We start from the raw sequence: 24,496 nt of genomic DNA, 5'->3' as shown, positions 1-24,496 counted from the left end.
CAAAGGTCTACTTTCATTTGACCTCTCTTTTATTTTATATTATTTTATGTTGTATGTCTGTTTAAAGGAATCTAATTATTTCTTTGGTTTTCTTATGGTTCTTTATGTAGTCCGTAATGAGGTGTTCACATGTGTTTGGTCCCTTTGTTATAGTTGCTTTCACAACAAAATATATCCCCCCCTATATGAAGGGAATAGCGTATAGATGAGGGAGATGCAGAAAGGGACAGAAAAAAAATCCTTTGTGGGCCAACTCCTTCTCTTCCCCAAAGTCCACATGCACAATGACAGAATGAAAGGTAGCAAGGAAGAGAAAGAGAAATGAAACAAGTAATGACAGAAGAGAAAAAAAGCAACCAAGAAAGCATCTGTATCTAAACCTCAGAAAGAGAATGTATTTGTTCGTATTGTTTCCTATTTCCATTTGGCTTCCCTGGCAGGTAGCCCAGTGCTCCATCAGTAAGAGGAAAGGAAGTTACAGTATCACATTGTTGTAGGGATTGAATTTTATTGCTTTGCTATTACAATTAGGCAAGTATTAACTCAGTTAATGAGGCATAACTTTTTTTAAAAAGTATATACAACTGGGGATTGTGGATTAGTCCTTCACTAAAGCCCCAAACAAAAAACTTTATGAGAGCGAAGGAAAGAGATTAAAAATAGTAAAATACTAAAAGGTGATGCAACTTTAAAGGGGAACACTAAAAGCAGGGAATCATTAGTGTTGATTAGCTGACAACCAGCCTGAGGGAGGCTGCATGCTTTTGCAGTGACCAAACCTGCTAGCAAATATCTAGCTAGCCACGCAAAAGCCACCCAGATACTAAACAAGAGATGGGGGAACAACCCTGGCGCCCTACTTTACTGGCCTGTGTGCAGGATACCTTTTCATTGTTCAAATTTTGAGCTTGGTATGCATTACCTCTCCAAGCAACCTGGATTTTTTTTTTCCCTTTTTTTTTTTTTCCCCATACTTTTGTCTTAAGTGTCATATATTCCTACTAAAATGGTACATTTCTCTGGCTAAAATTATTATTCTACCACTCTAAATCCTAAGTGGGAAGAAATGTCTACACGGAACATGATTTATGGAGGAAACATTACAGGCAAATTTAAATGTCTGGTGGGAATCCACATAGTTAAACTTACATGGCAAGAGATCAGGAATGAAAAGCATAGTGAGGCAGGCAACTAACACGGTAACTTTTGAAATATTGCTTTGGTCATCTCCTAGCCTGAGTTCTGGATTCTCTGGCTGGCTGGGCTGTGGGCCATGATGGACTGGGGGCCTCCACAGGGCACGTGCCAGCATCGGGAAAAGGGGGAGGGAGGTTGGTACAATGCTTGCTGGGCACACAGGGGGATGGAGGGACCAAAAGAAGTCTGAAGGAGGAAGGTGTGCTTTGATTTGCAAAACATTTGTGGCTTGAGCCTACATTTGGGGCCTCCTGCACTGCTGAGGGAAGATGGGAGCTCTGAGAGTAATGAAAGGACTGCATGAAGGGAGCGAGCCACCCTGTGAAATTGCTTCAAGCTGTAAAATACACTAAAGGAGTCGCTCCTGCTGCGAAAAGGGGGACAGGAAAATTGGCCTCAGAGATGCTTATTCGAATTGCTGGCCAGAGTGTGGCACAAAGGTACCAGACCTCCAGTTTATTTTTTTTTTTATTTTTTTTTATTCAGACAAATTGTTTTTAGCATATATATGTTTTTCCTGGCTTCATTTCAGCTCAGTGCCTTAAAATTAAATGTTATACTCCATGCTCTCAGTGAGACTAAACACTCTGTTTTTCGTCCTCGTGGGCTTTGTGCCAGGAGGAGAAATCCAGCCCTAGGGGGTGAGCTGGCCTAGGGCCCGTGCAGTGTTTTGGGGTGAAGACCATGGTGCTCCCAAGGTGGATGTTGTTTTGGCTGGAGTATTGGCGACGCAGCGCCTTCACAACAGACAGGGCTGCTCAGCAGGGCAGAGGCACTTGAACTTCAGCAGTTGAGCTGCAGTCTCAACATACATCCCCAGCACAGTTTCTTCTGGGATTTACATGCAATATTTATTAAAGGAGCAGCCCACAGGCAGTCTACATGCACAGGACGATGACACTTATGGGTGCCTGAGATCTCATGCCTGGTGCTTTATGCCAAGATGTGCTTTACTGCTGCTGAAATGGTAATTTCAGCTACATTTCATGGCTTAGCAATGAATCAATACGAGCTCAAAATCTACTTCCCTAAATCCCCCAATACCAAGAATGTTTCACAAAGCTCTGATTATTTCACACTGTCTTGCACATGTACACTTCTGAAAGGGTTAGAAGCCCTCCTCAGTATTAATTACAAATCCATGGTGTTAAGCTCAAGTGGGTCACTTTACTAAAGAGATTTAGAAATGGGGCTTTCTAATAATGTTCGGATAAACTGAATTGAAGAGGGGCAGAGATAAAAGGATATTTTCCCCTTATATCAGCAGCAGTAAAATGAATTAATAGATTGCTAATGATCCCAGACAGTGGATCTCAACTACCTTCTGTCATGGTTTTGGCTAGGACAGAGTTAATTTTCTTTGTAGAGGCTCACACAATGCTGTGATTTTGATTTTTTATTAAAATAATGGTGCCAACACTCTGATGGTTGTGGTTGTTGCAAAGCAGTGCTTACACAGAGCCAAGGTCTTTTCAGTTCTGGTGAGGAGGCCGGGGGCCCACCAGGAGCTGGGAGGGGACAAAGCCAGGACAGATGGCCCAGGCTGACCAAAGGCATGTCCCATGTTGTGTGGAGTCATGCTCCAAAAAAAAAAAAGATGGGGTAAAGAAAGAGGAAGGGTGGGATGTTTGGAGAAATGGCATTTGTCTTCCCAAGAAACCATTCTGTGTGATGAGCCCTGCTGTCCTGGGAGTGGCTGAGCACCTGCCTGCCCGTGGGAAGTAGTGAATGAATTCCTTTTTTGCTTTGTTTGTGCTTTTACTTTACCTAGTAAACTGTCTTTACCTCAAACCATAAGCTCTCACACTTTAACCTTTCCGATTCTCTCCCCTATCCCACTTGGGGAGAGTGAGCAAGCACTGCGTGGGGCTGAGCTGTCTGCCAGGGCTAAGCCACAGCACCTGCATAGGATGCTTGACTGTATTATCTAGCCTCAAAGTCATATAGCAGTGATGAACCTCACTTGTTCAGACTAATTAAAAACAAATAATGAAAGTTGCTAATCAACCAGATGTTACAACGCATTTATTTAATGGTGACTCTTAGTTTCTTTCTTGCTTGCAAAAGTTCAAGACACAAGCTAAGCTCCTGGGCATGCAGTAAAAGCATTTGCCCATATGCATTGCAGTTTTATTTTAGAACTAGGAATCCTCAGAGTCAGAACAAGTGATTGATGCTCTCAGGTTGTCAGTTTGTGAAAATTACTGTAACAAACTTGAAGAACTAGTCCAAGGGTAGCCACTGGCTATTCTCATGGAGCTCAGCAGACTGGAGAGGAGACCTTTAAAAAGGGGAGAGAGGCAGAGCCAGGCAATTTCAGACTAGGTATGCTAACCTCGCAATACATTTCTATGCAGCTGGAGAATTACAAGGTCTTAAGAAACCAACTAAGATTTGTCTGTCAAGAATAAACAGATCATGTCAAACCAGCCTAATTTATTTCTGTGACGGGATAATCTAAAAACTAGTAGATGTGATTTATCTTGTCTTTAGTAAGACTTCTGGTGCTGTCCCGCATGACATTGCCATGAGCTAACTGGGGAAATATGGGCTATTATGAAATCACTGTAATGTGAACGCATAGCGAGCTGAAAAATCTTACTAACTTACCGAGTACTTATCGTTTATCAGAGGTTCTCTGGCAGTCTGAAAAGCATAAGAAGGCAAGAGAAGGCTGTTCTCCACATTTCATAGTTTGCATTAGTAACCAGCACGATGAACATGTGTATGGTTATACGATGTGTGAATGAAACAAGGTTGAGATAATTATTACTAAGAGAAATATTTTAAAATTACAAGATTAAAATCCATTTAGAATTACACAAAAAAATTGGACTGAGGACTGAAAAAAAACCTGAGAGCACACATACAAATGGGGTATTAGTGGTGAGGGTTGGAAAGGATCTGAGGAATTACAGTGGCTCACAAAATGAAGGGAAGCGTGGATATATGCATTAACAGGAGTGGTATATGTAAGACAGCAGAAGTAATTGCCTGACTTTGCTTGGCACTCCTTAGGCTTTTACTGGTTTAGATAGGTAGGTCTGGACATCATCCTTAAAAAGGAATGCAAAGTGGGAAAAAAGGTCACTTGGACATTCTTAAAACAAAACAAAACAAAAACAAAAAAACAACGGTGTATCTGTATTTATGGAACTGATTATCAGGACTTTATCCACCCAGATTCGAGCTGAGAGATGGTGGTGGGCTGGAAGACATTTGCTCGTTCTGCCGCTGTTCATTTCAACGTACCCTATTGTTATTTCAGAATTGGCTGTGAACACTAACACCATTTTACAGCAAATGCAACAGTTACAAAAGCATTAATATCCACTGTGCCGTTGGGGATATAATGCGAACACAATGCATCAGGTCAGGCTAAAGGGACAGACACGAGTCACCATAACAGAACTGCTGGAGTGAAACCCATTTGCACTGCAAACAGTTTGCACGCAGTATAGATGGGACCAACAGAGCTGCGTCCCTGTCCTGCAAGTTAAGCATTTAAATCCCCTCATTAGGATTTAAAATGACACCAGATGCACCCACCGCAGAACAGTGTGAGGCATGCTGCTGTTAAGAAGGAAAAGCGGGTTTCAATCCAGCTGTTGCTGTTTCAAGTTAAGTCCAATTTTTGTCTGTATATTCTTGGTAGCTGCTTTCGGTGATTTCCCCCTTCTACTAAAGATACCAAGATGAAATGCCAAAACAAAACCCGTATGTTTCATTCACATCCATAAAGTTTATCAACTTACACACTCCAGAACAGGTATATCATTCATTGTTTTGCACCGGTAAGCGCAGTAATATACAAAAGCATGCACAATCATTTATGGTACAGAAAGATCCTATAACTTGAAGAATAAAGTAATTTTAACTGGTTTTGGCAAACATTCAAACCACTCATATTTTTCTGGGAAGATAATTCCTGAGATGCAAAGCTGAGTTGTATGTTGGCATTTTCAAAGATGCTGTACTTTGGTGAAGCATACAGAAACAAATCGGTAGGGACACAACAAAACAAGAGCAAAATATTATCTAACACAGATACTCAGAGGCAAGAAATGATCATGGGGTTAAACTACTGTAAGCGGTGGGCTTTTTTATTTCATTGAAAAGTACATCTATTACTGGATCCAACATAGTTATAAGATGAAAAGAGGTCCACTGGCAAGGGAAGAAAAAAAAAAGCTGAAGTTTGGAAATACTTGACACAACTGAAATAAAAGACAGCTTTTTCAGTATCCCATAGGCAGGCTGTAGTAGACGATGCTTTCCTATATCCATGGAGAAATAAAGTCTTTGACTGATGTAAGTCAGCTTAGCACAAATGCTGGTCTGTTTATTTAAAACCTGCACTACTTGTTTCTTTTAATAGATAATATAGGCAATATCTAGCTTTCACTCTGAACCCATGCTTTAACACTCAGAATTTATCCATATTTAATTACAATTTTATCACACTTTTCTAATCAAATAAATTTACTTTGTCTTCCAAGCAATCACCTCAGTATTCCAGTATGTAAAAAATACTTTCATTATGTTTATTATAAAAATATAAATGTTTCCACTACAAATCATTTTACATTAGTAAGAGGCCATCTACAGTTGCACAATATATAAACTAAATGAGTAAGTAATGCTTTAAAATACAAGTTAAAGTAAATACATATTGCCAATCAAATCACATCTATACATTGCTTATTGAATGCTAAGTAACAGCACAAAACTAGATATGTTAACAGAAATAAATAAAATGGAAACTATATTTAAAGATACAAAACCAATAATATGGTATGACATTTTTATGAGCAGTTGCATTTTGCTTGATGTCAATAACCAATGCGAGTCCTGTACAGGAAGATGGCCACACAAATTCTAGTATCTCTACTCCACAATGAAGAATTGTACACTGCTATGTATACATATGTACACGGGGAAAGGGAGTATAGGATGCTTGCAACAGAGGCCACTTACAGTACAAATCAGCTTTTGATGGGGAGAAATAACTAAATGTATTTTAAAACACTCTATACTCCTAAGAGCAAAGAAAAGCAAAATTGAGTTTCTTTTTTTTTCCCAAGCATCAGTGAGATTGTTTTGTTTTATGCTGAGCATGCTCAAACAGTGGGCAAGGAACATGATGTGGTACTATGAGAAAATGGAGGGTGATTGGTGTAAAGTTTTCAGCCATAATCTAAAACTCTGAGAACTGGCTCTGTGTTTTCAGAAGCATTTCTCAGATCTCTTCCCCCTACCCCATCCCACTCTCCCCCACTCCCTAGAATGAAGCTGAAGAGAAAGGTCACGAGGAAGCTGTTACAAAATACTGTCCCCACACATATTGCCAGCAAATGGATTTTGGTGAATTCTTAAATTCACTGACAATGTCTGACAGTCTCAAACAGGAAAAGAAAGATTCTGAATGAACTAAGCAACTAAAAATACAGCTTTTATATTTAGCATGCTGTATGTCAAGATAGATTGGAGTAGATACGAAGTGTTCTCTACTGTTTAAGTGCTTCTTATTTTCTTCCATTTTTCATTTTTTATTTCAACTTACTTTAAAACCCATTCATTTTTCTTTCAGAAAACATTACTAAATACTATCCTGTGAGTGCATTTCAAATGCAATCCTTTACAGCATGTTCACTGCCCCTAATTCTACTCCTATTTTAGTAATGTGTGATAAATTCTGTCTCTCTATTTTTTAAGTCTTGGACCCATGAAGAGCAATTTAAAAGCTGATTCAGCCACACAAATCCCAGGAACTGATTTCTCCCTTATTTATGTGCCCTATACTAGCTACAAAGAGCTTCAAAAACAAGCCAACATGACAAAAACCATGGCTAGTTAGCTTGTTTTGCACACACAGCACAAGGTGTCATGCCACACAGTCATCTGCCTCACCTACAGTCTTGGACTGCCAGGGACTCACCGGAATGAGGTTTAAACTAAAGGATGGGAAGCTAGAAATCCAGGGTGGTTTAAAATAATGGCCAGAGCGTGACACCACATCAAGAACATTAAGAAACTGGCACTGGAAGTGCCTCACACTGAGATTTAAACCATTCAGTTTCAGAGGAAAGAGCTGTGTCTGCTCAGAGCCAGGACTGACATGCTCAGGAGCTTAAGAGCTTGCTATTGGGAAGATGCTGAAGATGGGGGAGGACTCAAATCCCCTCCTGGAGGCCCATTTTTCCACTGGGAACTGTGAATGCTCTTCTGTAGATATGCTCCTTCCTGCTTTCTTTCAAGGAAACACGCAGTTCCCTGAAAGAGTTTACTCTTCTCTTTTAAAACACCACAGCCTGCCTTACTCCTTGACTAACCTTGCAGAAGGTTACTCCTCCTGTGTGGAGCCTGGCAATTTTTGTTACAAGAGGACACCTACCAGTGCACACTCATGCAAGGGCTGCAGCTTCTGGACTTTCAAATCACCATGAGACAGATTTTGAGCTTTTTAGCCCTGTTGAGACTGGGCTGGCTACAGCCATGGGGCACCAAGTACGTTCCCAAGGAACCTGAGCCAAAAAGCAAGGCCCCTGCAGGATCACAGCGGCTGGACAGAGGTATTCTGGATCAGACTTAGGCAAAATTACATACCAAATCACCATTGCATGACCTTAAATCATCCTTGCCAGCTATCCAACTAACCTTGGCTGCAAATCACCATCTCAGTGGCTGTCTGCATGGTCATACAACTCCCAGTTACCAGCACTGGGAGTGGAGCCCATCAGATGGAAGACAAACGGGTTGTTCCTCAGAAAGCACCCTCAGTTCACTCAAGATGCAGTCATTCCTAACTCTTTTTAAGTTTGCTAGGCAAATCTCCCATCTGAACAGCATCTGTGAGCAGTGGTCCTTGCTGTGCCTGACATGAAACCAGGCCTCTGTGAAGTAAGGAAATGTATGTGCCTGAACAGGCCAGGCATTGATCAGGAAATGAAGAGGCACACAATTCTGCCAGAATTCAAGCCTGGATTAAAATACCACTTACTGCAAAGGGAAGGAATCTCAGCAAGTCCAGATGCTTTGCCTAGTGTCAGAGCTGGAAAAAAAAGACCATCTTTCTTTCCTTTTGTATTTCATATGTGATATTGTGAGCATAAAATAATCTAGTAATTAACCCTCATACAGTTTCTCAGGTTAAACCAATGAAGTTCTGATAACATTTGGCACTTGGCAATAATACAGCCAGGTTAAGGTATTTAAGCATAAATATAAACAATAATTGAAAAAAAAAAAAAGGAAATAAATAAGTCTTTTAAAAATGAAGACTTTTTTTTTCTATTTAAATGAACACAATTAGGGAAGCTAACATAACGGTGAAAATCTTTTGTCAACTAACTCAAAGTCACTACAAACTTTATTTCTGTATTCCTTTCTGAAGTTGAAATAGCATGTTACAATGACATTATAGTAAATATGGCCAGACAGGTTGTGAGGTATAGTCCTCTATTTTCCTTGCATTTAAAGAAATAAAATACCTGTTACAGATCTCTTCTGTATAAAAATACTGCAAGTCTTTCTTTCTTCTTGTTTGCTGTATAGATCAAATACACAGCTTTTATGTCCTTGGGTTTTTCATGTTATTCAGTCACTTAATATTAAAATGGCTCTATGTTTTAGTAACACTGTTTTTTACTTGGAAGGATTTTTTTTTTTTTTACTTTTTTTTTCCTTTTTGAAATTTACTATCTGCATTAACAGTCAGTTAAGAGCACCCACCCTTTAGGATTAACAGATAGAAAACAAGTTCGCTCCTATTTTAAGGCATTTATACTCAGTATTTGAGTGTCTTAGTGGGTTTGAAATTTCAACCATTGTTTCCAGAGCTGTTGCAAAGAAGTCCTTTAAACGGTTCCGTTTATCAGCCATCACTTTTGCCCTTAGATGCAACTTTTCTTTTTTTTCTTTCTGTCCTCAGCAACATCATTTTGGTACCTTACACAGGAACGGGGCTGGTCTTTGTATGAGTTTCTAGAGCTTTGATGCTGCTGACAATCTTCTTTTGAGGCCCCACAACAGTAACGCCGATTTTCTTCGTGTCCCTGGAAAAAAGAGAACACGCACCAGGTGAGCGAGCATCCTGCGTCTGCGCTTCCTAGAGCAGATGAGAGCAAACAGCAATCAACTCGCTTGTCTTATATTGCTGTGTTGGATGCGCCTCCAGGTATGGCAATGCAGCTGAAACACAAACCCTGGCATGAAGACTACTGAGAGCTATGAAAACAGCAGGAGGCTGCAAAAAAGTAAAATCTCATTTAGCCCTGTTGTGTTAGCTTCCCTGGAAGCAAGGACAGCGAAGCAGTGTTTGCTACTGGCATACGCACTGGGACTTAGGGGTGAGGGGCCCACTTCTGGGCCAGCTGTGATCTTGAGCCCCTCTACCTCCTCCATGCCCCTATCAGTCTGATCACTCTTCCTGACCAGTGGACATCTCGCCATTATGGGGTGAGCCCACTGAACAATCAGTGCTGGGATTAACGGCTATGTGGCCGAGCTTCCCGGGTCTATTGCTCTAACGCTGTTTTTCACCCCTCATTTCTGCAGGCAGCCAGTTCTCTTTGTTCCTTGTGCAACACAGAAGTGGTTTAACACTTGCCAAGGGCTCATTAACCAGTGGCTCACAGGAAATTGGGCATTCCTGGAGGATTTCTGCACTGTCCCCAAAGGGTAATTGCCATAAAAACCCATTATCAGCCTTTTTATAGTTGCAATAATACACTAATTAACAGCATTGATGTGTTTAATTATCAACCCTGCAGCTGTTGGCTACCTCTTCATAACTGGTCCTGTATCCACTGAGCCCAATGGGGAGTCAAGATTTTCCTGATCAGTAAATTTATAACTGTACTTGATGCCTTTTCAGGTGCAGAGAACATCACCATACTCTTCCTCATCATACTGCATTTGAATGTAATGAACTTTCAAGTTTTACGTTTCCAAGTGTCTTGATTAAATGTCAAAAGGAGAGGCGGGAGGGAGTTTGCCCCCTGAACAATAATTAGCATGTAGGAGGAAATGCTACATAGCGCTTGTTCTTTGTCACATGAGTTGATGGAATATGGGATGGGCAAAAAAAAAAAAGGATTGGCCCACATGCCACTTGTGGGAAAAGAACAGATAAAGGGCAGATTATAAACAGTGCACAAAGCAACTACAAAACTGTGAGTGAAGGTAAGAAATGCTTGTGTGCCAGGCTATGCACAGTGCTACTGTATCAAAAGGAATGGCAATTTCCTTTACCTTAGTGAGAAAAAGGTATAGGACAGTGGTCTTCACAAAATCAACAGAGCATCTAGGTTTCTTTCATGTGTATCATAACCACTACAATACTTTACAGTTATCCCTTTATAAATAAGATTATTTTAACTAAAATCTGGAAGCTGAGTATAAAAATGCCACTCATGCTTATTTAAATGTGTACCTCCAGTCGTACGTAACTGGTAACGAGGGGCTGTGGTTATTTCAAACTTACTCTGTGGAAATCTTGGCTATTGTGTCACAGGAGCTGTACTCCACGCCCGTGAAAATGTCTTTGCACTGTCCTGTCCGAAAACCATTGAGCCAATCACCTGTTGAGCGGAAGGCTGCAATGTCAACGTTACTTTGGTCCAGGAGAAGATTTGATGGCCTGAAATGAAAAAGAATATGATGAAAGTTATGGATCAAGTACAAGTATAGATTTATTTTGTCTAAACTTATCACTGGCAGCAGTAAGAGCTTCCATGCTACTTGCAGGTTTTCTGCTCATCTGTGGAATTTCTCTGCCACTGAGGCCACATGCACTCATGCTGGCAGCTTTGACAAACACTGTGTAATCACCTCGCTTAAGAGCTCCAGCTTCTCATGCCCAGGTTTTAAATCACTGAAGCATCACCAATTCATGAAGCGCACCATTACATTACAATTTAATGTGTTTAAGCATTAGCAAAGACAAGCCTAATTTAAATTATGTTTATGTGATCCACCCAGTCCCAAACAACATACTAGTTAGTACAACAATGTGCACTCTAAACTTCAAATTGAGTGTACTGGTAGAATTTACTGGTTCAGAGTATTGCAGCCCACTGAAAAATCCTAAGTGGTGCTATTAAGTTAGAAGCACATAAAATAAGACACTAGGAGATTTTTAAAAAAGTTGTTATCAAGTCTAAAAATGAAATGGTAAGTGAATTGTGAAACAAATGTAACCACAAAAGACTTGTATTCTGCAGTGTACAGAGGCAGAAATGAGGTAATTTGTTATTACATACACGTAGCCAAATTGAAATGTAATTGCCTTGTCCAGTTTAAAGATGGTGTTCATTCTAAGACTGAAACTTCCATAAGGGTATCATACAAATAATCTGAAAGTGCAAACTGAATTACCGCCTGCCTTTGAAATGAACTTGGTGCTCATGAAGGATGCCGAACTGACCCAACTTGCATCCAAGTTCTCTACTTAGAAAACAATCAAGAAATCAATAAGAAACGAAATCAAGTCAAGAAATCAAACAAAGCACATCTCCGTGCTTCTTTGCCCATTTAAATATTTTTTCCATAAGTTTAAGACTACCTAGAAGCTATTGGGAAGAAATAACCCTTCTGAAAATAAAACAAAGCTCAAATACGTAATTTTCTAACAAGGAGGAATATATTGTAGCTGACCCTGCACTTTGCATATTGCATACAGCAGCAGTGGCTGCTCCTAAAATTGATCCAGAAAATCAGTTCTGTCTGGTATGAGGGCTCTTGTTTTCATAGTCTTGTCAGCCTATGATGGCTTCTCATGCGATGGCATGAAGGTTAAAAATAAAGGTCAGTTCTTCTCTGTAATGTCACACAAGTCAGTCTCAACCTCACTTTGTTTTAGCCATCTAGAAATACAGTGGTTATGCCCAGGTAGCTTTCTGAACTATTTGCTACAGTCCATGGAGAGATGCACACATTTCCAGGCAGGGGATTCGTCTGCTCTGCAAGAGGTCTTCCCAGCAGGCAGCTTGGATGAGACATCCAGCTCTGTCCTCAGCAGCCTCTCCTTGCTGACCTGCTCTTTATTTTATTATTTATTTATTTTTTTTTGGTGGTAAGGAAGCCCCTGAATAGCAATGCAATCAGTAACTTCTTTCTGCTGACAAGACACCTTACTAATTCCAATTTCCTTTCTCTCTCAGTGCTAATTAGTACAATAATGGCTTCCTCGACTAGTCAGATGCTATTAGAGACATCGACTCTATTTCTACATTTATTTCCTCCACTGACACACATATGCCAATACCAGGCAGCTTTTTAGCCCCCATTCAGAAATATGCATGCTCCATTTTAAGTCAAATATAGAATCACAGAATCATTCAGGTTGCAAAAGACCTCCAAGATCATCTGGTCCAACCACCACCCTGCCACCAATATCATCCACTAAACCATGTCTCTAAGCACCATGGCCTACCTTTCCTTAAACACCCTCAGGGACAGTGATGCCACCACCTCCCCGGGCAATCCATACCCTCTAAGTACCTTATAGGTGTCTTGTCTCAGGCTTAAACCTAAGAATGTGCTTAGCTGTCATTTCCTGATGCTGCTACTCATGAGCACAGGAGACTGACCTAGAAGATGATCGCTGCAACTTTACAGACTGTTTTCTGCCCATGGTTCTAGTGAATATCATCTGAAAAATAATTTGACTACTACAGCTAAATCCATCTGAAATTACTTTTGTTACTGGAAAAAAATGAAAATGAGAGGTGGTTAGACTAATGTATTTGAAGATCATGATGATGCAGAGTAGCGAGTAGGTTACAGTTCTGGTACTGGAGAACTGATCTGGAGTGTAAAATGCCCTCTTCACCCCAAACCCAACCCATCTCTGAGCACTGGAGAAAGGCAAAGGGAGAGCTCGTAAAGGCCTCAAAGAGAACCAAATGTTTAAATACCAGTGAATTTAAACTTCCTTAAAAAGCCTAGAAAATCCAAACAAAGCTTCCCTATCCCAATTCAAGTCTTTACTATGTTTCATTGGGATCAGTAGCACTGGAATAACATACTCCGGCAGTAGATCTGACTTGCACTGGGATAAGAAAAATGCCACATCAGTGATACTGAGACTTTTACCTTTCACCTTGGATGAAAAGAACAATGCAACCTTGCAATACAGCAGCTCCTGGAATTGGCTACATATTAAATGGCTTTTGATGTTTTGCCAACCCTTTCCATCAGCTGATTTCTTTGAGGGCCAGGAAATGATTTTAACACCTTCTTCCCTTCCAGGATGACATGACATGCCTGAAGAGCTCATCAGGTGCTTGAAAACCTTAGCTTCCAAATCACGAAAGGACATGCTCTGCTGTAGACCGAGCCCCGGCCTTCACCAGGTCTCAGAGCAGGGCTGTTGCTGCCTGGGCACCTTTCCTCACTCCTTGCTCCATGGAGACCAGCCAGGTCAGGGGCTGCTGCTTCCTGCAAGGGACTTTGGGGTTGCCAGGTCCTGTACCTCTACTGCTGTGGCCACTGACACTAACTGCAGACCCCACATGTTGGGAGCAGCAGTGGGTGGAAAGGAAGGTGACAGACGACATCGGAAGCCTGCTCTGCCCCCCAAAACCCTAAAGCAGGGAAAAGGTGGCAAGCAACACAGAACCAACAGCTGAGCTGAGGACAGATGGTATAGTACACCTCATGCTACTATTCTCAGGCTAACACCAGATCTTATTAGGCACCTAAATGACAGGCAGCTTTAAACAACCTCCAATTTAAGGCTCAGGTTGGATAATCAGGTCCAAGATATTTTTATTCAGTAGCTGTAAAACCTGCATCTCCCTGACTACTGTTTGTCCCACAAAAAGCCAATGCTTTTTATTTATAGTTTTCTGGATATAGTGTCTGGAATCCCAAGACATTTATTAAGAGTATTTATGATGTGTTCTTAATGATAAAGCATGGAGATGTATTTTTTTTCAGCCCAGTATGCCTTTTCAACTTAAATCTATTAAAATAAGGCCTGACACAAGAATCATTAATTGAAAAAAAAAAAAAAAAAAGCATAAACAAGTTGAAATAGAACAGGTCACCAGGATTAGGAGTTAGAGTAGCCTGAAAGAGCTTTTATGTTTATTACTTGGATCAAAGTATCATCAGGACAAAAAATACGACCTAATTTTAATGTAAGTGACCTCAGAATAACCAGCACTGTAAGGTATCATTTTTCTCCTTGTAGAATTCCAAACAAAAATTAGTTACTTTCCTCCTCAGAGAGGACATCTGGACAGTTTATCAATGAACAGGAATTTGTCTCACAGCAAAGAGCCTGTGATGTCTCCTTGCATGCACCAAGGGAAAGCTGGGCTTTCAGAGCATCTGCACACATTGGTGTTTTTTTCCCCCTGACCCAGCCCCTAGACAGAAGGTCTGAACATGAAATTTATGGGCTGGGTGATGTGCGCCATGAGCTCACACTTTACCAGACAAATTAGATGGGTTGCAATCCATGCAGCTGTAAACGACGTCCTGCAGGGTTCCACCTGATCTTTTACAGCTTTTCATAAATCAGTACCTACTAGCTTCAGAAGAGAGTCATTAAAAAGAAATCATGGAAATTACATGTTTGCTCAGGGGAAGTGAAATAGAACATTTCCCTCTGTCTTGTCTTTTCTACCTCCCCCCCTCCTTCCTTTTTTAGCTCTCTTTATTTTGTTTCTTTGACCAACTATGATATACCCCATTGTGTTATCTTTCAACAGAACAGGAAGACTTTCTATCCTGTCCATCCCAACTGTGTGTCTATCTACAGAGTTGTATTTACTGACATGCGGTGCCCTGAAAAAAAAATCAGCCAGACTTGGGTTAGTGAGACAAATTTAACAGTGAGATGCCAGTTACAAAATGTCCTGTTGCTGAAAGCTTTCTCTGGATGTGCCCATTATATTAACAGTTGGAATTAACCTTTGAGTCATTCGCAGCAGCACGGAGAGCTATACTTTGTTAACATTAGCACAGCCTTTTGTCACAACATGGGGAAACGTTTGTTGCACCATATAACAAAGACTACAGAAAACATCATTATGGCCCTCCTGATACAACCTCCTCTCTAGATGGTTGCTGTCTGGCTAAAAAGGGATACATTAACTTGTAAAATTCAGGAACCATGGCATGATACAACCAAAATGTTCCATCACGTCTGCGAAGGGAGAGAGGCATTCTGCAAATGCACAGAGGACATCTGCACACATGAGCCTAGTCTTCATGTTGTAGCCCTTTCCTTCCTCCAAACAACACAGCCAATCTCCAGCTTTAAAATCTGGACTTCCCCTTCTATAGCCAGATTTGTTTAAATAGGAAAGTATCTAGAAAACAAAGTAAATTCCCATGGCAAACTTTAGATAATTATAAGATGATTTTGTAAAGTGAAATTGCTCCATGGGGAGGGAAGCAGGCTTGGTTTGAGCACAAATGCTATGTGTTTTATAACTATGACAATCTGAAGTGCAGAATTCTGGTCTAGCAATAAGGGTATCTCCTATTTCCACAACAACAACAACAAAACACATAAAAATGAACAGCTGGCACACATGGCAAAATTTACTTTTATCTTCTGCAACAAACAGAATCATAGGTACTCCACCGTGGAGACCGGGAAATAAATAACATATTAAGGAGAAGTAGAGACCTCACATTTACTTGGCTGTCCCTACCAGTTATGGCAAGCATCTCTGGAGTTCTATGTCTTCATGCCCCTTTTTTGAAGTACCTGTAGCAAAATTTGTTACTTAGCCCCTAAAATACAAATCACGTCTTAGGGAGGTCCATTTGCTTTTCTCAGGGGGGCTCATATCATGTTTGCACAGTTTGACAGGAAGCAGGCTGTGACTCTTCTTTGAAGTGAAAAGAGAGCTAGAGAAATAAAGAGGGGTAATACAAATAATCAACAGGGGAAAAGAATGCAAGTCAGGCTGCTGGCTTGTAGCAAAATGATATGTCTCTCTAAATGTCACACTGGACTTATTTTCTAGCTCCGTACTGTCCACTGGCAAAAGATCTGCCACAGTTTCCTCAAGGATAACAAGCCAATAAAATTTCAGCTGCCCCAGATGTCAGCCCTCCAGTCTTTCATACTGCTCTGGCTGCCCCTCAGATCATGGTTTTCAAGGGGCTTCTATCTCTTTAGAATCCCAGGGAGTGTAATGAATCATATGCCTGGGTGTATCAACGCTCCTGTATTCACTTTTTTTCTCACCAAAACCAGTGACGGCAAAAAATACCAGCGTAGTGCTGAAAGGCTTTTCTCTTTCTCATAAAACAGCTTAAGCTGTGCTTTTAAGCAGCAGAAGTAATGTCACATGGACATTTCCTGGGATTCAGAGCTGGTCCAGAGATGGACCCTTAACAACAACCAGTCATTATTGCTTGGACAGTCTACGGGCTCTTCAAAAGGGGGAGAGGAAAATGCCTTAGAGAGCTTTTAATATGCTCTTCTGGCTCTTTGTATCTACCTTTTGGTGTATATGACCTGCCCTTATATCCCACATTTAGTTGTGCTGTGAATTTCGACTGATGTTCACTATAGCACTTGCTGCGTCAGGCCATGGCTTCATGAAGCTTCTTCAGCATGCCCATTCTCCAGCATTGCCATTAACACTAATGAGGGCTTCATATTGTAAACCCAATGCGTTGAGCTGAGAACAGCAGAACAAAATCCCTCAGAAGCACAAGCAACAGCACACACTCAAAATAAGGTCACAGGCTGATCTGTCCACATTTAAATTCTAACTACATAACTCAGCCTGCTGCAAAATTCATGTCTGAGTTGCATCGGCAGCAGCAAGCTAGAGGTGCGAGAGTACAGATAGATGTTTTACTGCACGTGTGAACAGTGAGCCCTCACAATTCTTAATTTGGAAGAAACAGCAGTTCATTTGTGTCTACCTCTGGCAGGATGAGTCAGGTAAAGATGTTTTTTTTCTGTCTCTAGTATGCTAACTGAAGTTCCTGAAATCTCTTCAGTTTAATGCCTGAATTCCACATGCAATCCAAATTAAGATTAGACATCAGCAAGTATTGGTTTGAACACAATCTGACATTTTTCTGTGTGGTTTGTAGTTTAACTTCCCCCCATCCATAAATTCAGTGTTTTGTGTTTAACAGACTTTTGAAAGAGAGATAGAATACCGGGGTTACAGAATATGGATTCTTTTAGAGCTTTTTAGGTCACAGACTATATTGTTGCTGTATTTTAAGTATGGCTAAAATTTTTTCGTGGGCTTCTGTTATGCAGCATTCAGCCAAACCCAGATCCTGTTTGTAATACCTGGACAAGTACAGAGCCTAAGCCCTCTCTGAAATGCACAAAATAAAGCCGACAGCTCCGTCATTCAATCCAAACATCCCTAACAGGGTGAAGCAAGCAAGCAATATGACAACAGGTCAGCAATATATTTCAAGCACCTAAAACAATGCAACCTGAATGGCAGAAAAAAGAAACTTTTTAATAAAATGTTCAGCCAACACAAACAGTAGTTTTGTTGCAAGTATTACTGTAAAAACAGGCCCAGAACTACACTGCAAAATTGAGCAGACTGAATTTTTGTTTTGACCTGTTTGCTACTCGTACTGAGCTTAATTTTCACAAATATCCTCTCAAGCTATTATAGTAGAGAGTTTCCAGAGAATCATCAGGTTTTAGGTGGAAACAAACTTTGTGAGAAGAAAACTTCAAATTTTTAATTGCTAATGATGGCTCTGTATGTTTGAGAGCAAACATGCTTCACACCAGTGAGAACACCACAGTGAGGGCCAACAAAGCCAATTTTCTGATGCTAACACTTGCAATCTAGCAGTCATTGGTCCCAGCCAGCATGGGTTTGTGAAGGGCAGGTCCTGCCTAACTAACCTGATTTCCTTTTATGATAAGATCACCCGTATGGTGGACCAAGGGAAACCAGCTGATATGATTTTTTTGGACTTCAGAAAGGCTTTTGACACGGTCTCCCATAGGATCCTACTGGACAAAATGTCCACCATACAGCTAAATAAAAACATCATACGATGGGTGAGCAATTGGCTAACGGGCAGGGCCCAAAGGGTTATGGTGAATGGCGCTGCGTCAGGCTGGCGGGCGGTCACCAGTGGGGTCCCTCAAGGCTCCATTTTAGGGCCGGTACTTTTCAATATTTTTATAAACGATCTGGATGTAGGAATAGAAGGTATTTTGAGCAAGTTTGCCGATGACACCAAACTTGGAGGAGTTGTGGACTCGAATGAGGGTGGAAAGGCCTTGCAGAGGGATCTGGATAGGTTGGAGAGCTGGGCGATTGCCAACCGCATGAAGTTCAATAAGAGCAAGTGCCGGGTCCTGCACCTGGGACGGGGAAACCCTGGCTGCATGTACAGACTGGGCGATGAGACGCTGGAGAGCAGCCTAGAAGAGAGGGATCTGGGGGTCGTGGTAGACAGCAAGTTGAATATGAGCCAGCAGTGTGCCCTGGCAGCCGGGAGGGCCAACCGTATCCTGGGGTGCATCAAGCACGGCATCGCTAGTAGGTCGAGGGAGGTGATTGTCCCGCTCTACTCTGTGCTGGTGCGGCCTCACCTTGAGTACTGTGTGCAGTTCTGGGCACCACAGTATAAAAAGGACATGAAACTGTTGGAGAGTGTCCAGAGGAGGGCTACGAAGATGGTGAAAGGCCTGGAGGGGAAGACGTACGAGGAACGGCTGAGGGCACTGGGCCTGTTCAGCCTGGAGAAGAGGAGGCTGAGGGGAGACCTCATCGCAGTCTACAACTTCCTCGTAAGGGGGTGTCGAGAGGCAGGAGACCTTTTCTCCATTAACACCAGCAACAGGACCCGCGGGAACGGGGTTAAGCTGAAGCAGGGGAAGTTTAGGCTTGACATCAGGAGGAAGTTCTTCACAGAGAGAGTGGTTGCACACTGGAACAGGCTCCCCAGGGAAGTGGTCACTGCACCGAGCCTGACTGAATTTAAGAAGAGATTGGACTGTGTGCTTAGTCACATGGTCTGAACTTTTGGGTAGACCTGTGCGGTGTCAAGAGTTGGACTTGATGATCCTTAAGGGTCCCTTCCAACTCAGGATATTCTATGATTCTATGATTCTATGAATCAACTACTCGCAAATAACAAGTAGACCAAAAACTGCTGAAGAAATTACTCCAGTGAATAATTCAAGCAAGACTTCAAACTCAGGAAAATTGGGATAGGGATGTAAACAACTTGCTAACACATGAAAGTATGTATGAGGAATTATTCACACACATTTTCCAACACTTTCAGATTTTCATCAGGAAGGCCATCTGACCTTGACCTCTTCAATTTCCTGGACTATACTAAAAGAATTTCAACTATGCTTCTGAAAATAATAGGCTTTTTTTTCTTCCTTTTTTTTTTTTTTTGCTTTAGATTTAACAAAACCGGCAGAACTTATATTTTAAATGGAGAACTCCTAACATGTATGAGAGATCTGAAACCAAATCTACCTTCTATGCTGAAGTACAATCCAGAAATAATGTTTTTTTTTCTCTTTGTTTTTAATAATATCCATCATCAGGCATGCTGCTCCTCATCACAGATTTGCAACTTGGAAATTAATTTAAGATGTGAAATTGTCTAATAGTACAGGATATACAGTCTTATACCTTCGCTGTACCACTGACCAACAGCCAGTTTCTTCTTTTTTTTTTTATTGTCAGGACAGTGGAGGTACATGGAGGCACCTACATATTTTACAACCTTCGTTTTCAGAGTCTCCCATTAAATTACAAAAAGGTTTTATACATGTATCATAATTGTTATTCATAAACACAAATAACTTCTCATTGCATATTCATTATCTAAAGCAAGAATAACCTGACTGAGCTTTATGAAGTACCTTCGGATTTATACCTATATTCTGGAAATTTTATTTAAGTTCTACATATGGAAAAGTTGCATAGTAAAATGAATAATGATCTCCATATTGAAATCACCGTAAATATCATTCTAAACATCTTTTTATTTTGGTAGTGATGTAATTTTTTTAAATGTCTGTTTTCATTTCCGTATTTCAGACTCAGCTTTTCATGTTAGATATCTATTCAGAAGTCCCTTAATAAGCTGCAAATAAACGGCAGACTTTTGCATATATTGTAATATGTAACATCCAGAGCACACTAGTGGATTAAAGTATTTGAAATTACAAAATAAAACTTTACTTCAGAAGTTTCTATGTTCTTGCACACAGACACTTCTGATTCAAATTTTTAATCCTTTTATAATTTCTTAAGCCCAAGGGCTGACTGGAAGTTAATGAGGTTGGCTGATGCTACAGGCAGTGCTTGGGGTGCAGAGAGGAGTCTGCAAAGTGCAAGAGAGCCAGCACTGTCCTGTCCCTGTTGGTGAAATCAAATGTTCTTACTGAAGTTTGCTGTCTTTGCTGAACAAGCTCTGCCTTTTCCATTTAAGTAAACACCTTCATCCCAAGGAATTGGGGCAAATTTGCTGATTAATTCTCCAGCAAAGAAGGTAATTTAAATTTTCCAATAGACAGGAAGAGGATAACTGGATTTGACATAGATGACATTTTGACATTTTCCAAAATAAAGCAAGGGTCAACTCATCTCCCAAGCATCAAGTGATAAGACAAGATGAAATGGCTTCAAGTTGTGCCAGGGGAGGTATAAGTTGGATATTAGGAGAAATCTGTTTATTGAAACAGTTGTGTGGCATTGGAACTGGCTGCCCAGGGAAGTGGTGGAGTCACCATCCCTGGAAGTATTCAAGAAATGTGTGGATTTGGAACTTAGTAGCATGGTTTAGTGGTGGATTTCAATACCAGGTTTTTAAAGGTTGGACTACGTGATCTTAGAGGTCTTTTCCAACCTGAATGATTCTGTGATTTTGCAAACCTACAGATGCATTTCCAAATTGAAAACTATTTCAGAAATGTATTCCAAACCACACTACTGACATCTTATTGGATAAAAATTCACCACTTAATTTTAGAAAAGTACCTGTGAGCAGTAAGACATGATAATGGCTTTCTATGTTAGATGTTTGGGCTGATAAGAAGTAAGAATAAAAATACAAAATGATGACTTTCATTAAAATCTCCTTCCTCTGTGATAGTCCTCTCAGTTTACACTGCAAAATAAGTAGCATGTTTCAGTTTAAAAAAGTTTTAAATGTTTTCAAAAACGTGTCAGCTCTTAATTCTGAGCAACTCATAAATATCTTTTTCAGAAGGAAGACTGTCAGACCTTTTTTTCCACATTTGTTATGAGACACCCTTGCCATTCTTGCCCTTAAATATAGCTATTAATAAAGCTAGAAACACACATCAGAAAATGATTATAGACCACTTAATAAATATTCTGAATTCTCAGGTGGTTTTCTCCCCTAGTTTGCAAAACTATTTATTTCCTTTTGTCTTATATATATGTTTGCAGTATAAAAAAACAATAGGAACAGTACTGGACACTGACTTCCACTTTACCAAAAGGTTGTAGGAAAAAAAATGCACAAATGCAGAAGCAAATTAAATATTTGTTTGCATGGAGTCCTTCCCAATTTTGAAACCAATCACAGATCTGGTAGAAATTCACAATTTCTGAATAATGTGTGTTGGAATTAGAACATTTTTCAATTTTTTAAAAAAGTGACTTTATTTGGTTCCTACATCACAGATCTGAATGAACACAGCACCAAGCTCACCAATGAAGCTACAGGGAGGCTGCTATAATACCTGGACTGCCTGAATCCCATATCAGAACTCTTATACCTAAAGGTCACATCATCTTCTAACAGCCTAATTCACTTTTGGGTACAGAAATGTTTTAAATATACACTATATTTTAAGCAATAAATGTCTGGGTAACATAGAGTAAGCTTCATATACCTAAAATGATAATATACACTGTAACTCTAGAGCCATCATGTGTATATATATATATATATATATATATATATATACACACACATACGAGAAATGCTTTGTTCAGAAACCAGTTGGAAATAATAAGAGAAAAAAGTTTAAACAGATAAAGACACCAAAGAGGTACAAGTCCTCTTAAGAGTTGTAGTGTACACCAGATATTTTTCAGTTTTGTGACTGTTGGGTTATATTTTTTCCACACAGGTGAAACAAAATACTAAGTCCTTGTAGATAACAGTTTCACCAACTGGTTAGCAGGTGGGTGAAGTGACTCTGTCTCTCCTATTCAAGTTTAGAAAAATTTCCATCTGCTTTGTATCTGCATGAAATGCTCACAAATGTGAAGCAATACACAGTGGACTGGAAAATAATAAGCTCGAGAAGAAAAATAATAAAACCGATCAGAGCTGGAAGAACTATGAACTCACTTCCACCCTAAAGATACCCAAACAATCTAAAGACTCTGTTATAAAAATGAACATAATGCTTAGAAAACAAGAAAGAACAGCAAGACATAAATCAAATAAAAATATCATGCGGTTGTGGCTTAGAAAACTGCATGACTCGTACAACTCAGTATGTACCACATTCTGCTTCTACAGCCCTTTACAGAGCTGGATAATTCAAGGCTGCCTGAAGGACACAAAACACCCACGTGTCCATAACCAGTGCAGGCCTTGTTAGGAAGAACTCAAGGCGGCCACCTAATTAAAAAGAGGATGTTGACAGACAAGAAAGCAATCAGCCATATTCTATACCTTGCAAGGAATAGGAAAGGCATTTTCAAGTCAATTTGAGATGAAGCACAACATGAGGAGAAGGTATCATGAAACATTTGCTATGCTGAGGTTACAAAAAGCTTTTTTGAAGGAAGGTTCACAAGCACGTAGCAAGGTCTGCAAAGAGACAATCAATAAGGATAGAAACATCCTCTCGGGTATCAAGAAATTATTAGATGCCACGGAGTGGCCAGAAGGGATAGAAAACTGAAAAGGAAATACAGCTGTGAAAGATTTGACTCCTCTACTGTATTCCTATGAAATATTAGTACTAAATGTGCTGGGGCTGTGGCCTTGGCATCAGACTTACAGCCAGACACATCCCTCAGTTGCAGGCAGTTAAAAGCAGAGTACCAGAGAACAGGGATATCCTATGCACCTCCAGAAACGTGCTTGCGAATAGGATACAACATTGCTGTGAATATTTTAAATAAACATCGACTTGAAAGAAGAGACAGACTTTGCCTCTGCAACAGACATCATCAGGTTAAATATTTTTCCTGACCAAGTACATTCTGAACACCTAAGAACATGTGTTGGGCATAAAGCTCTAGCATTCTTCCAGTAGCAGCACAGACATGGGTAAAAGAGAGCTGGGACCTCCATAATTTAGATTAATTGCTTACTTTGGGTATGGGGAAAGGTGCAGTGGGAGTACTACAGCCTCAAATAACAACCGACAGCAGCAAGGGAAGGAGGGAAGAGAATAGAAACCACCTTTGACATTTCCCTCAGAAACGCGCATCAGCCTGTCACCAGGAGCATTTTGCTTGGAACTCACTTAAAGTAGCTGTAAGAAGTCCTCTATGTTCCTTCCCCACAAGCATCGCAGCAGGACAGGGCCACCGCCTCTGCTGCCTGTGCCAGTAAAACAGATCATGACATCGGAGCAAAGATGGCAAGGCAGGAGAGAGCAATGGTGCAGTGCTCCTGGGCACGACTCAGACTGAATTTAGGCCTTGCTAAGGATATTAGTTTTTACTCGCTCTGAACTGGTAACCCCAAACCAAAATGGTACTCATGATTCCCTGCTCCCCTAATCCAGCAGACTGCTCCAGTATATCCCTGCAAAACAATTATTTGCACCAATCATTTCCCAAATGGGGGTGCAAGATGTTTAGAAGAAATCTGCTTGACTGAGAAGACAATGCTTAAGGAACTTTAGCTTTTAGTTTTTAAGGAACAATGCAGTTTACAAGCTGTCACCTAGCAGGAAACAGAAATAACTGCCATGCTAAGCATGTTGGTTTAATGTGTGTTAAATGCTCACCATTTAAATTATTAAATGTAATTACTGTGCAAGCAGCCTTCTCTCATTATATATTTCTAGTAGCAAAGCCCATTAGCATGGCTGCCTTCCTCCTCCCAGATCTGCTTTCCTTCTGATGCCTCTGGTGTGGCAGCAGGAGGCGATGAGATCAGCCAGCCTCTAGCTCAGGATGCGGCACAATGCTGGATATGGGAAAAAGGAGGCAAGGCCTATGCAACCTGACCAGCAGCCCAAGGCCTAGTGCAGCTCTCCAAGCTGCACTGCCTTACCTCTGTTTCCCTCTGCGCTTTCCCGTTACACTGCTGTGACAAGAAATGAGTTGTGCCAGACATAAAGGTCTGGGAAGAGTGT

General features: G+C 40.7%; 1 protein-coding gene across 5 annotated transcripts in view; it reads right to left on the bottom strand.

The window, feature by feature from the left end:
- Window positions 1–5,279: 5,279 nt before the first annotated feature.
- Window positions 5,280–24,496, bottom strand: part of EPHA3 (EPH receptor A3) — a 226,650-nt gene continuing 207,433 nt past the window's right edge. For all 5 annotated transcript variants that reach the window (XM_072024910.1, XM_027449420.3, XM_027449419.3 and 2 more), the window contains 2 exons: window positions 10,682–10,837; window positions 5,280–9,251 (listed from right to left, as the gene is read on the bottom strand). In XM_072024910.1, coding sequence (XP_071881011.1) covers window positions 9,146–9,251; window positions 10,682–10,837 — 262 coding nt within the window. In that variant the 3' untranslated portion in view covers window positions 5,280–9,145. The remainder of the gene's footprint in view (window positions 9,252–10,681; window positions 10,838–24,496) is intronic.

Source organism: Anas platyrhynchos, chromosome 1, assembly GCF_047663525.1.
Source record: "Anas platyrhynchos isolate ZD024472 breed Pekin duck chromosome 1, IASCAAS_PekinDuck_T2T, whole genome shotgun sequence".
NCBI classification, from domain to species: domain Eukaryota; kingdom Metazoa; phylum Chordata; class Aves; order Anseriformes; family Anatidae; genus Anas; species Anas platyrhynchos.
This window is presented reverse-complemented; position numbering and strand designations above follow the sequence as displayed.